The sequence below is a fragment of the Buceros rhinoceros genome, unplaced genomic scaffold (assembly GCF_000710305.1).
Source record: "Buceros rhinoceros silvestris isolate BGI_N320 unplaced genomic scaffold, ASM71030v1 scaffold4910, whole genome shotgun sequence".
Lineage (NCBI taxonomy): Eukaryota > Metazoa > Chordata > Aves > Bucerotiformes > Bucerotidae > Buceros > Buceros rhinoceros.
The window spans coordinates 1-18,223 of NW_010390035.1; the positions used below are offsets into that span (position 1 = coordinate 1).

At 38.1% G+C, this 18,223-nt stretch overlaps 1 protein-coding gene across 1 annotated transcript; it reads right to left on the reverse strand.

Annotated features, from left to right (window-relative positions):
- Positions 1 to 2,553: 2,553 nt before the first annotated feature.
- On the reverse strand, positions 2,554 to 17,522 carry LOC104493475 (uncharacterized protein KIAA1377-like; the record flags this gene model as incomplete). Its single annotated transcript, XM_010136157.1, has 4 exons — positions 2,554 to 2,746; positions 8,183 to 8,288; positions 9,639 to 9,784; positions 17,394 to 17,522. Coding segments are annotated over 4 exons (574 nt in total), but the record flags the coding sequence as incomplete, so codon positions are not given.
- Between the last annotated feature and the right edge of the window lie 701 nt (positions 17,523 to 18,223).

The window sequence follows — 18,223 nt, forward strand, 5'->3', positions numbered from 1 at the left end:
ATATATAAAACATATATATATATAAAACATACTTATATATATAACAAATAATAATTTGATGAACTAGCTCAGGCATAACTGTTGCATAATGTCTACCGCTCTCAATATTTTAAGCAAAACCATTTTGGAGCATGTTAGAAGGGTCACTAAAAAGCTTGGGTTACTGCTGAAACTACACGAATTTTTAGGGATGGCAATCAGGGAACACACCAAATCTACTGGTAAGGGTCTACATAGACCTTCGATGTCCGGTAGGAAAGAAAAGAATTTTAGGAATCTTTATAATCCTGCTGGGCCTGTAAAAACAGAAACAAAGAGAGGTCAAAGGATCTCAATGGATGGTTAGACTGCAAAGCATGTGCACAGTGAAATACTTTGACACGAGTTTCAGGAAAGAAAGCACTGTTGAAATGACTTTGGACACAGAGAGTAATAAGACTACTGGAGCCTATGTATGTCAGTAAGCGTATTATAAAGAATTATAAATTGTAAATTTTATTAGTAAGGCTATGATAAATACTGTTTCACATCACAGGAAGTCACAATGCACATGCACATGAGCACAATCCAAGTATTAAACTTCCAAAATTCCGGCCTTAGAACAATGACAATAGCTTTCTTGACTATTTTTCTAATCAAGGTCCAAAGCATACAATTTCAAGAAAGAAAGTCCAAATGTTTGAAGTATAAATATTTACAATTTGAAACTATTTATCAGAGGGAAGAAGCCGAGCAACCCCTAGTGGTAGCAGAAAAGTACATTTTCGGAATAAAAGCAAAATTTTTTACAGGACCAAAGCATTTTCAAAAAGACATTAATGTGTAAACACAAATTCCTATATTATATGCAGTGTTGAAAGTTGCTGATAACATTTAGAAAAAACTGTAAGTAAAATATCATGCATGGCTCACAAAAGTTTTTCCCTAGATTTCAGTTAGAATGTGATAATAGCGTTTGATAAAATCTACTACAATATAGTTGTCTTACAATATATTAAGAAGACTATTTTTATACATTTTTCTCAAACAGGTTGCATTTGTTTTCCAAATTCTAAGATGTCCTAATGCAGCTGCTGCCAAATTCAGCAACCATCATTTAGGGAGAGATTTGCAAATACAGATGAAATGTACAAGGGAGTATTAAAAAAAAAAAAAACAAATCCAAAACTTAGACCTTTTTGTATTTTGTTTGAAAGGGGTTATCTAGAATTCAGTTTTACCAGGTTTGTTTTTTTTTTTTTTTAAAATTTGCAAAGACCGAAGAAATGTAAAAGGGAGTATTAAAAAAAAAAAAAACAAATCCAAAACTTAGACCTTTTTGTATTTTGTTTGAAAGTGGTTATCTAGAATTCAGTTTTACCAGGTTTGCTTTTTTTTTTTTTTTTAAATTACCATTTGGTATTCCTTCTCTTATGCTTGGAAGTGAGAATGAACACTAATCAAGAACCTTGTCAGCACAAACTGTACTTTCTGTCTTCACCTATTTGAAATTTACTGCAGTTGAGTGACATTTTCTGTGTTAGCCATCAGCTGCTCAAGATCCTCATGAATGCCTATCAGAAAGACAGAGAAGAGTGTCCCTGCAAACATCAATATCAAAGAACTCGCAATACATCTGAACGGCACACAGTCCTTCAGAGTCATCCGTACACATATGTCAAAAGGAAAAGCCCTTGCGCTGTTGCCACTAATGATCCCATGCCTCCAGCCATCACCAATACAAAGGGACAGTGCTTCATAGAGCAGAGGTCATTTCAGACACCATGAGTCCAGATACCAGTACATAATATAAAAAAAATAAAGTAAAATGATGCTGTCTTGTTTAAAAAAATTGACAGTATTTCCAAAATCAAAGACAACACTGACAGACCTAAAATCACACTAAAAGGCGCAGTTATAAGAAATGACTTCTTGATTTTCACTGTGACTCTTAGGTTACTTTTGAAACTGATTTTGAGTCCAAAAAGTAGTTCAGGCAGAAAGTTAATGGGCTTGTTACTGGAACACCTGCGTCAATTCCAAAGATGACAAAAAAAGTTCTCGAGAGACTTAAAGTCAATGCCTAAGAAACCACCACACACAGGGAATAAAACAAGAGACAAACGAAAAAGTTTGACCTACCATAATTGCACTGCTCTAGAATTTTGTGCTGAGCTGTAGCAATCAGCAAAAGCAGAAACTTAAGTGCGAATTTCAAACCACCAACTTAAGCTTGGAGCTAGCACGAGGTAGACTAAGTGGCTAGCTACTAAGGGCTAGCTACTTCGGAGCCAAGAAGTCTCACATAAAAACATTACATTCACAGAAAGAAAGACAACATGACAGGTGTCTTTGAAGAGTTTTTGAAAATATTATTAAAGACGGTTTTAAAGATATCTGATTTCTTACTGAAAAATATGTGTTACTTGTCTATAAGTAAGCTATTGGCGAGCCATAGTACAGGTGTCCTCAGGTGTCGTCTACTTGTAGACAGTGCTTAACAGACCTTTCCCTTTTATCACATTCAAGAAACTTTCTATTACATTTAAAATGAATCATATGGAAATATCATACCTCAAGGTTGCTGAGATGCTGTTTTTCAAGGAGTTGTTGCATTTCTTTCAGATTTTTCTGGAAGAAAAGTTGGTTACTATCCATGCTACTGCTCTCTTGTATTGTTTTATCCCAGCCAACCATTGCTGAAATCTGCTTCTGATGGAAAGAACCGTTTCTAGATGCTGATGAGGATGAAGTGTCATCTGTGGTTCTTGATGCAAGCAAATAACTTATTACTTTGGCTTATTTCTATGTGTCATCTGTACACTTTTAAACAAGTTCCTTTCCAAAAGTTTGCCTTATTGATAATGCCTGGCAAGTGAAGGACAGCTACACTATATGTAACTACAGGTGGTGCTGTTAGTACTATTAGAACTGTCCAACACTTTCCATTTTAAACCTTCTCTTCCGTTATTTATAAATATTCAGACTTTTCTGATTGGGTAGTTGGGTGACTGCCTCAGGCTGAATTAATCTGGAAAATGTCAGCCAACAGTTTGGTCATTTACAGAAATGGAACATGAAGGTTGTTTTTTTTTTTAAAAAAAAAGAAAACCAAGCAAAATGGCCTTTATTTTTCCATAAGGTTGGCTTACACAGAGGATAATTATATACTGATGCTGTCAGATATTCCCTCACTTCAAATAGCAAGGAGTATCAGTATTTTGGAGAGCCCAACTCTACTGATGATGTGTAATGTCAGTAGTGTGGTACATTGAAGAATTTGTATTTGCTACCTGAAAAAAAAAATCTTTAGAGTAGTTAGTGTAACTGGGTATTGTGGTCAGGGTGAGCCCAAATTAAGACAAGGGAAACCACAGGTTTCTAGAAGATGAGAATAAGCGAGAACCATAGGGCTGGTTGACACACAGGAATCAAGGAAGGCAAAAAGCATGTGAAGCCAAATGACGAGGAAAATATGCAGTCAGAGAGTAGGAAGGCAGTGAGTGTGTACCAAGGCATGTTCAAGAATAAAAAGCAGAACTGGAACAAGGCTGAGTAGGACCACTAGGAACAGGAACCAAGCTTTGGAAAACAACAAGCAAGAACTAGGTAGATAGTAAGGACAGACAAAACCAAGAGACAAGTAGCTTTAACCAATAAGAAAGGTAGGCCTTAAAAAAAAGCAAAAATAACCCCCACACCAAAACCCACCAGCTCAGAGGTAGATCAAACTTAAATCTTCCAGAAGTATAACTGTTTACAAGGTTGATATCTACGCTTGACTGCCTTGGTGGAACAGTTCAGCAAAGGCCACTGGTCCTGTCCTTTTGCTCTAACCTGGTTCTAGACCCTTAAACACGCTTAGTCTGGCATATCCACGATATCTCACCAGATCCATGCTTTGAGTTCTCACATCTATTCAGCAGATCCACAGGGCTTACAACTCATTAGAAAGCCAAGCTTGTGTCTCACTGTTTTAGGATCTAGTATTTGTTGTACTCCACAATCATTACAAACGGCAGTAGAATGAGAATAGGTCTTGGAAATAGATAATCAGTATAAACTTTCAGTGAAGCTATTTGTAACATGGGTACACTTTTACCAAAAAGGGGAGATCCAGCTCTTATTGTACCAGGTTGATCAGGCCCAGTATTTGAAATGAGACTTTGTCTCAACCGTCACTGGGTTTTGAGTAACGAATCAAACCTGACTCTCCATTCAATATACAGATGCTTTCTGTCATGCCCAGGATTCTCATATATAGTTCTTTAGCAGCATCAACCTGATCCCTTAAACACTGCTAAACTGGGTGAAGGTGTTTAGCTAAAACTGTGGCAAAAGTGAACTACTGATCTATACGCAACTAAATATGAAAATCATATGTACGTGTACCTCCCTCATTTTCTTTTTTTTAATTGAAATCTGGCCTGACAAGATGATCTACCACGCACATTTCACCTGCCCTCATTTTCAGAGAAGGTGATGGTGAAGATGACGGTTCCCTTCATATATGGGCAATATGCAGTGTAGGAGCTTATAAGAAGATAGGACTATTTCCTGCCACACAGAACCTTCCTGAACAGCTGGACCCTGCTGAGCAAATTTGAACAGTGCAGCCACATAATACATACGCAGATCTCACCCTCCTCTACTCCAGCAGAGACGCATTATTAGGAAACACGTATCATTCCAAGCTGGAGAAGGCTACCATATATCTAATGTATGTACAGAAACTCAATAACCCCTTTCCTTCATTTCTCTCCTTTTCTTCAGCATACGTTTCCACAGTCTCTTCGTCTGAGCCTTCATCTGTTTCATCCTCTTTCTCTATCTAAATTATACTCCCTGTTGAAATCAATCCCTTTTCTTTTTAGTACGTGTGTCAAATGGTTGTAGAGTCTAATGAGGACTTTTCTGTATTTATTGTAACACAATTTTAGGAATACGAAAAAATAGAAACTTACGTCCCACCAAGATTATTGTTATTTTTCAGAAGATTTTATACAATACTTCAAAAAGGTTGGCTTAATTGCACTGACCTAAGTGTAGATATTTGGCAGAGTCTAAAAAGGGATTTATTATTTCTGATGAAATGGCTGATAGCAAAAAGGGAGAACAACTTCTCCTATTCATATAACTCAGAAAACTGCATCCTGTATTCTTTTGAATGGAAGATGTCCTCCCTATCCGAAACTTTCTGTAACTATCCAGCTTTAAAGATTTTGTTACTGTGGAGCAGACCGATACAGACCTGGCCCCCCAAAAATTCTTTTTTTTTTTTCGTTTGTTTGTGGGACGTTTCTTGATATCTATTTGGATGTTTAGACCATCTGTATTTCCAAATTTTTCTACATTCCAACTTTTTCCAGAGAACATTTCTGATTTGTCATAATCAAGTTTCTATCCTAAGACTGAACCTCATCGAATACAACTGTTTATAAACACAAACAGTGAAATGCCTCTTGTGGAAAGAGCAGCAAACCATTTACAGGCCTGATGTGCACACAGCCCAGTGGCTGTTGGCTAATGAGCTGACCAGAATATTTGCTTCACCATTTAATAACTAAACATTACCAGAAGCAGAGGAGCTCTACTGCCAGCAGTACTAGCAGTACTGACAGTATTGTCACTCATTAAGTGCTTCAGGATTTTTTGCCTTACTCCAGGAGGAGGTAATATGTCTCCATTGCTTAATTTAATTTTTTTTTCATCTTTTAAAACATAAATATTGAGAATTCTAGAACCTTATAAAATTCAGCTATATCCAGTTGGGTCTGCAGCCATATTTATTCGAAAACTTAATACAGTGTTCACTTCTACCTTTAAAAGGGGACTCTCAATCAATTCTGTACATTCTCTTTCTGAGGGAGGGTAAATTCTTAAGATGGTACAAGATCTTTGGTTTGAATGTTTATAGAAGTGTAAGATGAGACAAATACAGCAAGGGATCTACTACCTCATCTGAGCTTTTTCTTAGCTGTGACAAAGTTTCCAGTTAAAGGGATTATAAGGTGTGTTTAAAGATTTACAGCTCAGAACTGGTGAGTTTTGAAGAACCTTCACCTATGAGACTCTTCTCCAAACACTTTCCTGTATCAACTCTTACCTTGCTGTACTGATTTGCAAGAGATTTATTTGCCCCGTAAGGGAATTTTGCACAGTTTTTGGAAGCAAGTCTGAAAACACAGAAATGCCACTTTCTTGACACACACAAACTAAAAGGAATAACCCTGCACTAACACCTTGTGCAGCAGACCAGAAGGACGTGTACTGCATAGCACATGTTCAGTTTGAATCTCAGTGCTTAGCAAGGGACTGTGTGAGGTGCAGACACAAATGCAGAGTATTTTCTGTCACAAGGAAGGAAGACAAATTGTAAGCATTAGAACAAGCAAAGCTGTAGTTCGTATTAATTTGTATATCTTGTCCCTACACACAAGCCTGTACTGCGATAACTTAATTCTTTTTGCCTCATTACCATACTCCCAATATTCTACACCCTCCTTCGCCCAGCCCGTAAGGCTCCTTCCCAGGCCTCCTAGCTACCAGCTGGGGAAGAGGCAGCACATTCTGTGGCAGGTTCCAAGATATTCGTATGCTGTCTCATCTCATGGCTTGTGCCCTGCCAATAGGTCAATGATGTGGACTGACTTCTAAACCTTTTTCATGCTGGGATTACTTGTTTGAATAATTTCCTCCTTTCCAAATTGCCAATTTAAAACTTGTAGAAATATAATTATCTTTGAGATCCATAGCTCTCTCAAATTAGGTTACACAAACTGTTAAAGAATATGAATGTATAAATTTAATTTCCTTCTAAAAATGAAAATCAGGAAAAGAACACACTATCCTTATTGCATGATAGTGAATTTTTAAAATAAAACAAATATAATATGGAGTGAGAGCAATGTTATGCTGTAGTAAATTGTAAGTGATTTGAATAGGTCCAAAGGAAAAATGTGAACCCCTGAGGCACTAGGAGCAGTTTGAAGAAAGATGAAAAATAAAGGAACAAATGATAAAGGCAGGGAAAAGAGGAACTGGGCTTAATCAGCTGTCCTTAATCAAGTCAGTGAGTGAAATGAGACAAATGATCAGGAACCCAGAGACAGGGTTCAGAAACATCTATATTTTTCCCCCCATAATTTCAGTTTATATTTAGCAGGTAGATTTTTTTGTTTGTTATTATGGCTCCAGTCCTCCTTTATTATGTCAGTCCAGTGTAGGAGCTGCAGAATGATATGCATGTTGACGGGCAGATATTGTGAGTATTTATCTCTAAGAAGTATGAAATATTCTCTCAATTATCCAGTTTATCAGCTGCAAACATGTATTAATCAGCAGTAGATGCATAATCAAAATGGATATTAATGTCAGAATGAAAAACACACTGAAACTCAAAAGTAGGGAGACCCCTTTTAAACTTTAAATTTTAAATTTTAGAATTTATCGCTAATCTAAACATCTGCACAATTTACAGCATGCAGAAAACAATTATAATAATTGTAATAAAAGCAGCAACAACAAAAATAACCCCCTGAACTGAAATGTTAAAAAAATTAGAGTTTAGGAAGGGGATAATCAGGAAGGAGTATCAAATACTGCAGGGAGATGAACTATGCATGAAGAAACATCTTAGAAAAAAAGCACTTGGGTAGAGTGAAAAACATGCAATTCAGATTGTAATTTAAATACAATGAAATTGCCGGTGAAATTGTTATCAGGATGCTTAAGATACACAGAGAGGATGAGAAACTTAAAGGAAGGACAGCTGGAAAGAAGGTAAGATTATGGGATGAATCTACAAACTGAACTATCCTTGAATGTTAAAAGGAAAAAATTTGGATGAGAATAAGAAAAAACATCCAGACAGAATACTCGATAATTCAGGGAACAGGGGAACAGTAGATGGTTTGATAACCATGGCAATCTGGGTCAGGCTATAACTGGATGGGGACTGAGTTAGCTCTGACTATTCCCAGAATTCCACTGAACGGAAAAGGTTTGTATCATCTCCATTTACCAAATGGACCCAAACAACTCGAGGATGTTTCATAATGTTTCATTAGAACATTGCACAGAAATGCTTTCTTTGCCACAAGAGAAATGGCCTACAATTTCTGAAAGAGTAATTGTCTGCTATTTATTGAATACACTAAGCAATTGGCTTCCTTTGATCATTGGAGTAAACAGGAATGCTTACCTGAAGTTGGTTTTGTTTCTGCTGGGCAAGCATAGTCCTGGTGTTAAAACTGATCCTTTAATTTGTTCAAGAGCTTCTTCTAACTGAAAAGCTGCTTTTGTCTGGACTAGGGGGTTAGAGTAAAAACCACAATGAAAAAAAATATTTTAAAAATTGTAATATTTTACCATAGATGGTCTGGTTACGTTTCTGAAGTTTGGAAGCCTAAATCCAGACATCATTAGACATGCTGGAGCATCTCTAGCTCCTCTGAAACAAAACCTCAGTCTATTTAAGTGTTTACAGTAACACATCTATTCAAGAGTTTTGCTATTTGTTTTTAGACTGCATTGTTGAAAAAATAGGAGGTTAAAAAATCCAGCACTAACTTTTTTTCTACATCACGATTATTCTGCTCATGCACTAAACCAAAGTTATGGCTTGCAGATATTTTATAGAGGCCAAGTTGTACTTCATAATCAAATCAGTGGAGAAAGGAAAACTCCAGACAGGCACAAGGTGCTGCCTCTCTCAAGAAAGTAAAAGTAGGGCAGAAAGTGGTAGAGGCAGAATTGCTATAAAGGAAAACCAAGGAAAAAATTGTGATTCATTATATTGCTACACAGTCTGGGCTGTCAGTAGAGCTATGAAGAAGCCCTAAACCAGTACTGTTCTATTTTGTTATTTTAATCTGACATTTGATCTTGAAGTCAGAGACATTACCTCACAGCTGGCGCAACTGCAGTTGGGAGAGTAAATCTGTTAAAGAATACCTAAGTAGTATACCATATCTTAAGAGTTTCAACACTGGAAAGTTGACTGGAAATTAGACTTGGCTGATGCTGTTAAAAACTCCTGCCAATCTGCACTGATTCCAAGAAAGCAGGAACTGAGTTGAAGTGATTTTTACTTCCCAGCAGTGAGAGAACAGCTTAAAAAGCTGACTAATTCAGCAAAAGTTATGTAATGCATTAACATATGCTAGGATTGCTTTTACTTAATGATAACCAAAATGCACATTCTTGAATATTTCATATTCAGGGGTTCATACAGTGGATCAGTAACTTTCAGTGGCCTTAACACCTCACACCCAGCTGTGAAAGCATAGTACTGTAAGCAATGAGCACACTGGAGTGAAAAAAAAGTGAGGAAAACCCAGGAAGCCCAATATACCAAGGAGGTGATATATACTGTGACCAGAATATAATGAAATACCTCACAATACAAGTTTTAGGAAAAAGAAAAAAGGTTTGTCTTTTTTTAATTCCCTCTACCCAGTTTTGTTGCATGTATCAATCAGATCTGAGCTTGTCACTTAAGTTTCACTTATATGAATTCAAATAATTTGAGTGAACTTAATTGTTCTGTTTGTCTCAATTACATTAATAAAAATAGAAAAAGGAGAAATATTTTTCCATTAAATATAAATAGAAAAACATTTGCATTGTGGATAATGGTGACATTTTAATTTACAAACCTATTTCCTTGTGCTGAGAAAAAGGCAGATGAGCACGAAGGAACCTCTTGGTTGCTTCCTGAAGTTTAATCTTCCTCTGCTGCAGAATTTGTTCCCTAAATCTTTGTTCTTTTTCTTCTTCTTGCTTCCGTCTTTCTTCAAAGGCTCTGTATTTAAGAAGCAAAAGTAGATGATCCCCATGTTTTCTAATTACGTTTACAAGTATATTGGTAACTGACTTACTTATCAATTTGCGATTTTAGTACAAAAGCTCGCTTGTCCATAAATTAAATGCTAAACACTTCAGCACAGCTGGTTTTCTGTGGTTTGTCTGTACCTAAATGTACAAAGGGTGGTGGAGAAGAGACACACCATAATCTTCTTATTTTTCAGCCTCCACATGCAGACTCAGCCAGTTCTTGTCACCAGTGTGACTTTCAGCACAGTATTTACATTACCACATAAACGTGTCACAGTGGGTAGATCAATAGGAAGGTGACCTGCAAATGCGCTGTCTGTGTGACTTTCATGAGCTGTGGGGGAAATAGGAATGGTTTAAAAGTTGCTATTCAGAAATAACACATAGGAACTCCAGCTTTTAGCTATAAATATGTAAGAGTATCAACTTCTGGTTGTTACAAGCTTCCTGAAAGACAATCAGATTAGTAGCACAAAATAGGACAAAACAGTAATGTGAAACTAAGATTGACCGAATCAGTTGTTAATATCAACAATATTAATTCTTGAAGTTAAGTTTCTAAAGCCTGCCATGCAAGCACCACTGCAACTGGGAGCTTCCCATCTTCGGAGTTCTCCGGGTGTTAGAAATGTGATTTGACAGGTCTCTAGTACGCTAAGTAGCGTCCCCCTCCTAGCGAGCATTAGTGGAAAGAAAGGTAGTCACATTTAGCCATACGTTCTTTGTTTCTCTCATCACAATGAGATACCTTCCCATAACTTTAATCACTTGCAGTTGCTTCATAGATCTTGCTTAATGGAGCAAAGCTGCTACTTAACAGAGCTACTCCTGAATTCAAGCTACGTTAATTATTCTTCCCTTTGCTTTTCAGGGAAAAATTTCAAACTGAAATATTAAACTTGACCCTCCCTACTATCCCTTCAAAGTGCTGACCAATCCCTGTGAAAACAAACAGAAAAATAATTTTAATTAGGTACTTTTTATTTTAGAAAGTCTAAAGGCTGTAACTGCACAATAGTAAAAAATAGGAAAACTGCCAAGTACACACTTCTACGGGAATATCCACTTTAATCCACTTGGAAGCCCAAGTGTAGTAGAGAGACATCTAAGGAATTTTCACTATTTTGAAACTTCATTTATGCATGGTGGTCAAAACATACCGAAACTAATGACCAAGATTTCCCAATTTTCTGGGCAAATTATTACTTTTCATTGATAGAAACAGAAGACAGAATAGATACTATTTTTTTTTAAGCGGAAATGCACCATAAACAGATTCTGTGCAGCTATTCAAACCTTGTATCACACAGTACGTGCATTCCTGACATCATTATGAGTGCACCTTAAAACTCCTCCCCATGTCACAAGGGGAAACTGGAAGTTGTGTAACATCTGATCTTCCGTTACTACCACCAATGTTAAGGTCAAGAAAGACAGTGGTGGTGCATATGAAAAGGCAAAAGCAAGAAGAGAGACAAAATGTGCAAAAGGATCCACTGCTTTTGCTACTGTATATAGCACTCCGGATTAATGTTCCCCGGGGTCAGAAATCAAAATGCTCATGAACAACATAAGCAATTCCTGCTTTGATGCGCTTTGGAAGTACATTCCCCTCAGAAAGCTCCAGGTGTCCCAGCAGCAATACTCCTCACCATTGTCTTGGATCACAAGCACTGCTGAAACTTCATCCTGTAACGTATACAGACGGTAGCTTATCTTAACAACAAATGACACTTCATAGTTACGCTTTCAAAAATCCAGGTGAATTTCTACCATTCAAGGTAACTCTTCTAGAGATGAAGTCATAAAACTCTACAGCTTCAAAGGAAGGGTAAGACAGAAGATTGACTTATGCAAAGGGAAACAAATTACAATCTCAACATTGCAAGTTTCATTTGCAAACTTCAGTTTGTCAGCAATTAGGAATGGCTTCGCCTGAGGTGAAGCCAGACAAGCAGTTATCCAAAAGCAGAAAAAATCCACAGAGAACTCTGTCCATGTAAAATGCCTCATTACAATTTGGTTAAAATTTCACAGGAAATTAAATTGTTCATTCAGTGCAGAAATTAGAACTAAAAAAGTAAAGCTAGAGTTCACTGTTGACTTTCAGTATTCACATCTTTATTCTTACTAAAGAAATAGGAAAATCACAACAGAGGAAACAGACTTGCTTTTCCTAGTAAGAACTTCAAATACATTCCTCTTGATCCCCTTAATATTTCTAGAAGCTGCTCAAGAAGGCCTCTAGTTGAACTGTAGTTGTTAAATTCAGACATGTGGGAAATTCTACAACTTTGCACCTGGAGTAATTCCAACGTATAACTCCAAAAACGAAAGAGTAAATTCTGGAGAGTCTTTATGTATTTATTTTTCAAATTATTTTGGAGTATGACTTAGCTGCACTCTCCCACATTCCTAATAACTGGCATAAAAAAAGGACTATTATTCCAGATAGCTGGAAATAGCCAAGTCCAAATGCTGATGCAAGAGGTCTTTTTCACCACAGCTCATCATGATCACTATTTAGTTTGGATTAAGACATGAGGGAGAAAAAGGATCTTACTTGAAATGTAAAGAAATGCATTAAAGATATTCAGTGAAACCTGCATCATTAACTTCTTAACCTCACAGAATGTAAATTGTGACACCCAGGAGCATTATATAAAATAAATAATTTTACCAATGCACATCGACATCTTACAGAAAAACAGTTAAAGCAAATGTTTGTTCATCCACTCCCCTTAAGCCACCAGCTTAGGTTCATATCACAGATGTAACATTGGCAAAAGAGTATGGCCTTAAGATGGAGAGTTAGCAGAAGAATTTCCTGGCTGGTGTTTTTTTAACCTAGTTTTTCTGTCTACTATAAACAACCCAGCAGAGCAGCAATTTTTGAAATGGCTGCCAAAATGTTTATAGTGAATTTGGAATACGAAACTTAACATATTTAGCAGTTTCACATATACAGACATTATGTGGAAGGTATTTTTATGTTAAAAACACTATGACTAGATGGTGGAACCATTTCCTGATTAATTTTATTAAATCATCTTCACAGTGAAGTGATGGATGCTACATTCCCACGTGGACTAAATGCTTACTACTGCCTTGGATGAAAATAATTCTTTTTTTTAAAAAAGGAATACATACAGTGCATATGGAATGCTATGAAATGAACCTTTTGATTCTGGGTCGGTATTATTCATCCATTGCCATATCACATTTGGAAACCAGTGCACAGTAATTTTAAAATTGATGTAGGAGGGTATTTGTATGCTAAATGACTACGGCAAGATGAAGAAAAGGCTAGAATGAGGTGCACACTCAAAATCCCTTTATGGGCAAACAGGAAACACACCTTATATCCTTAAAAAGATGTGTAGTCATTGCCCATAAATCAATTTTTTTCTTTAAGTGAGATATTTACCAGGACCACAAGCACACTTACTAACTCTATTCTCTCATCTTCCTCTATTATTGTATGCTGAATACAAAAGGACAGCCCCTAAGTGCTGCAAAGGCTTCAGAAGGCCCAAGTCTTACAACGTTGTAAGGGCTCACAGAGGGCTGTCCTCCAAAACGCCCCAAAGGTTCACAGGAGGGCTGCCCACCGCTTGTCACACTCCAAATCTTGTTTATAGGCAAAAAGTAAGCACACCTTATATAAAGCCAAAAATTTGTTGTTAGCATAATTCAAATCTTAAGAGTCTAATCATTATGAATCCAGATACAATTAACAAAAATTAATAATACAGTTAGAATATTTCCGTACAGAGAAAGCCTCAGCAGTAGTGATAAAACAGTCCGAACTGTTGTTCACACACTGAGTTTCTACCCCTTGTCCTGACACTCATGCTCCCATTGCTCTCCTGTGTCCCAAGGCCAGTAGTTTCATTCTGGTGGTGCTGGGGCATTACTGTGAGCTGTCAGCATCTGGAGTCCCTTCACCAGGAACCATATGATGGTCACATTAATGCTTTCTTCTTCCTCACCTCAGGTTCAGCTTGAAGTCATTTTTATATTTGGTAACTTCTTTATCAACCTGCAGCTCCACAGTACCTCCAGATACTCCATACACGGTGCCTTTTACATGTATTACACACTGATCTTTTGTTCTCTTGGTTACCCTTAAAGCCAGTTTTGGTACATTTAGGTCTGCAATGCTTTAACCAGCTATTGGTGAGTTGTTTATAGCGGTGGGGTCTCCACTTGTGGACCTGTGGACCATTTCTTATCATCACCTCCTCTCTGCTGCACCCTGCACCCCCAGTTCTTAAGGCCATTGCTCTTGCCCCAGGCCTGTATTTCCCTGCATTGCATTATTATGTCAGTCATAAATACCTCATTCTCTACACAGAATAGCTGCTTGTTACTGCTATCCATACAAAACTACAATCACACTGCAAAAAGATAAACGAGGGCAAAACAAATTAGCTGCAGATACCTGATCAATTAGAGAAATTGCTCTTTCAGCTAAAACAAGCAAAACAAAGCTGGGGGCAGGTGAAGAAAAGTTCAGAGAGAGCAAGTGTGGCAAGCATCTGTCCCGAGGCCTTGCAAATTCAGCACAATCCTGTGGCCTGTTGCCAGAAATAGCAGTACTGCATTTCAGATCTACACGGTTACAGGGACCACGGCTTCTCACAGTTTCATTCTGATGTAGAAAGCAATACAAAATTCTTAACGCTTTGTCCTCCCCGTTTACCAAATGCTAACATTTTTCTCCTATTTCTGGCACTAGACTGCTCTTCATTCTCTATCAACAACACTGATGAATAATTAAAAAAGCTTTTCTTAAATAATCAATGATAAGCAGCCACTAGGTGGAGCACAAAGCTTGTGCATATGTTGAAAATATTTTGGAAAAAACAACAATAATGGGAATAGGCTGGAAACTGATATAGATGGGAAAAGCATTTCTTTCCCCAGTTACGACAGACTGGTTAGCTATTCAGATTTCAAGGTAATTCAAAACGCGGAACCAAGATAGCTGACTGTAAGGTTGATTTAAAAATGCACATAGACAATTGCATTTCCAGAATGAGCCAACTACCGGCAGCCAGTAACGTCACAGTAAAATGGGATGTACGTTTTTGCACTGAGCAGTAACAGCAGAAGGGCTACAGAGTCCCCAGCAAACCAGCAGATGGTGTTGGGAAGGTAGTGTGGTATATAAGCACAATATGTGATACCCTATCCATTTCCATCAAGTAGGTGTTTAGTTAGTAGCTCTTATTTCCAGAATACTGTTTAAACAAAGTATCTGTCAGCTACTGCCCTAGAGCCGTGTCCGGTGCCAGGACCAGAGGCAATGGGCACAAACTGACACACAGGAGGGTCCCTCTGAGCATCAGGGAACACATTTTTACTGTGAGGATGACTGAGCACTGGCACAGGTTGCCCAGAGAGGTTGTAGAGTCTCTGTCCCTGGAGATGCTCAAAAGCTGGTACTGGGCAACCAGCACTAGTGGCCCTGCTTGAGCAGGAGGATTGGTCAGATGACTTCAAGAGGTCCCTTCCTACCTCAACTCTTTCGTGTGAAGGTCAGAAGTAGAGAACGGACTGTCACACTTCACAGGTTGAAAGAAAAAAAAATATGAAAGAAACAATTTCAGTTTTGTCTGTCCCTGGAGATGCTCAAAAGCTGGTACTGGGCAACCAGCACTAGTGGCCCTGCTTGAGCAGGAGGATTGGTCAGATGACTTCAAGAGGTCCCTTCCTACCTCAACTCTTTCGTGTGAAGGTCAGAAGTAGAGAACGGACTGTCACACTTCACAGGTTGAAAGAAAAAAAAATATGAAAGAAACAATTTCAGTTTTGAAATTATAAACCAGTAGTGCCAAGAACAACTTCTGATACATGCCTGTAAGGCCTGTCACGGAGAAGTTAGGGCGCTGGTAGGTGAGAAGGTGGAACTTAAGGGTATCATGCAACCCTTGAGAAACCATCATCATCGCTAACACCTTTACACATGCTACAAAGCTAATGGATCCTGGATTGTACACAGATTTGAGACGTGACCTGATGGTTCCTACCTGCATATCTGCCAGGAAAAAAATACTCGTTTCCAAGGAACTTTTTATTTCCAAATTACTTTCCTCCATATACGCAATGACCCTTAATTTTGAATGTTATTTCACAGCTTATTAATATTGCATGCACTTAGTGCCTTTCTAACATTAGACAAGTAACTCCTTTTCAGTGATTAGGGCAAGAGTTGTCACCACAGACTTCCACTGGAACTGCTTATTATGCTTATAGTTATGCCACTCTCAATTATCAGAGATGGAAATAATTTCATTTTGTGAACACCATACCTAAATTTTTAACTGGCTCACCTGAGTAACTTGGATTTATACTGTCCTTCTGAAGGCTGAAATGAAATACATATGGAAATGTCTTTATGTATCAACGGGTATTAGTTTAACTACACCAGTCTGTCAAAAATACGCAGGCTGTCTGGTATTTGCCTTTACATTAGAGTATGATATTTCAAGACCAGTAATACAATAAACAGTGTTCATCTGAGATGCGTAGTGTCACAGAGGTGCTGTTCCAGAAAACTAAATAAGATATTTAATCTTTCAGCTGAGACTCAGCTGCAAAGGCTGTGGGCCTCACACTGTCTTTAATTACTTCCAGGCAATTATGCTTCCTCTTCCATTTTTCTTTACGTTTCAAAACATATGCTGACAGCACATGCAATATCTACTGCCTCATTTATGGGCTATCAACTTATTTCAATATGTAAACACTGTACAACAGAAATGCAGCATACGGGAACTATGAGGGATGAGCGTTAATGAGCTAACACTAGGCAGGGGAACCTGGTCTGAGTCTGGGGGCTTGCGAGGAGAAACCTGTCTGCCTCTACAGTACACACAGCTGAGACTCCCGTACGTGCGAGTACGATACCAATGCTCGGGAAAAGCCCCCTCAGTGTATAATTTAGTTAATCCATCCGTCACAGAACATCTCACAGCTTTGTGTTCTCATGTACGTGGAAAGACAGAATATTCAAAGCTCCGTTTAAAATATCAATGCAGCATAATTTTGTTATAAATCTAATCTGGACTAGCAAGACTTTGCACTGTGTTTACCGGGAAATGGGAGCACAAAGCCCCTCCCCGCGGGGAAGGCTGTGCAGCGGCTGTGCCATGCAGGCAGAAAAGCACATGCTGCAGAAGGCAACGACAACCGCCTGCCTGCTGACCGGCGCTGTACATCTGAACACGGTCCTCACACATCCACTGAAGCTAATAAAATCCAGAAGAATACTAGAAATGCAGATCAGGGCCAGAAGATGAAAGCACTGCTTACCCTTACTTGATACATTAAGATGTGACTACGGTGAGTTTCCACAAAAGGAGCGAGTAAATCAGCATATTGTTCTTATATTTTATTTGTCCTATGGCAAGTAACTGGATTGGTGGAACCTTTCAGTCTAGGTTCCTCTAGAACAAAGCAGTGAGGGTCTCTATCAAAGGGAACATGCAAATAGAAATATATTTACCTGTCTCAAGGTTTTGATTCATTTTTTTTAACAATCTCCCACCAACAGAACACTCGTTACTTACCTTCTTCTTCTATTTGTCTCTATCAAATACTTCCGTGCCCTGCTCTGACATCTTTTTTGATCTTCTTTCAACACCCGACGTTCCTCTTCTAAATCCAATTCAAACGAAAATGTTAAAGCTCTATCCCTACTATTAAGGACAATGGAAACCGTATCAAAAAGCTCGTTAAAAGATATAATAGCCTGTTTGATTGACTTTATATGCCTTTTGGGGAAAGGGCAAACTTGATCCATGAAATACGAAGCACTGATATGCCTTTTGTGTAAGTACACAACGGTCCCATATTTGTATATTAGAGTCATAACTAACCTTACGTTCATCCAGAACAAAATGTAATTGCATTTTACTGTTTACAGTGATTTCAGCAGAGGCTTTGCTCTCATCTGTCATTTATCAGCAGACGAAAAATCTCACCTTTGTTATGTTTATGTGAGGAGACATCTTTCTGTTATCTCAGTCTGTGAGTTACAGAGATGTGTACTACAGGGAAAAATTTTCAGTAGTAACAACAGTCCCCTCCCCATCTAAAAGTGCAACTGTTTACACTGAAATTCACTAGTATCACTGATAAAAGCTCTCCACAGAGCTCGATCAGTCCTTCCTCACGTCAGTAATGATTTAGGCAGCACGGTGCAGGTGGAGCTTAGAACTCCAGTCAGTTCTGGTAACTTAAATTCAGAAAAACCAGGATCCCCAACTTAGGATGGAAAATACGGTTCCCAATGGCAGTATCTCTTAGAAGAGGGAAAACTAGGACCCTCCGAAGCTGCCTGAGAAGTCAACTTTTCCACAGCAGCTTAGCAAACCCCAAATACAACTTTTATTTGAAG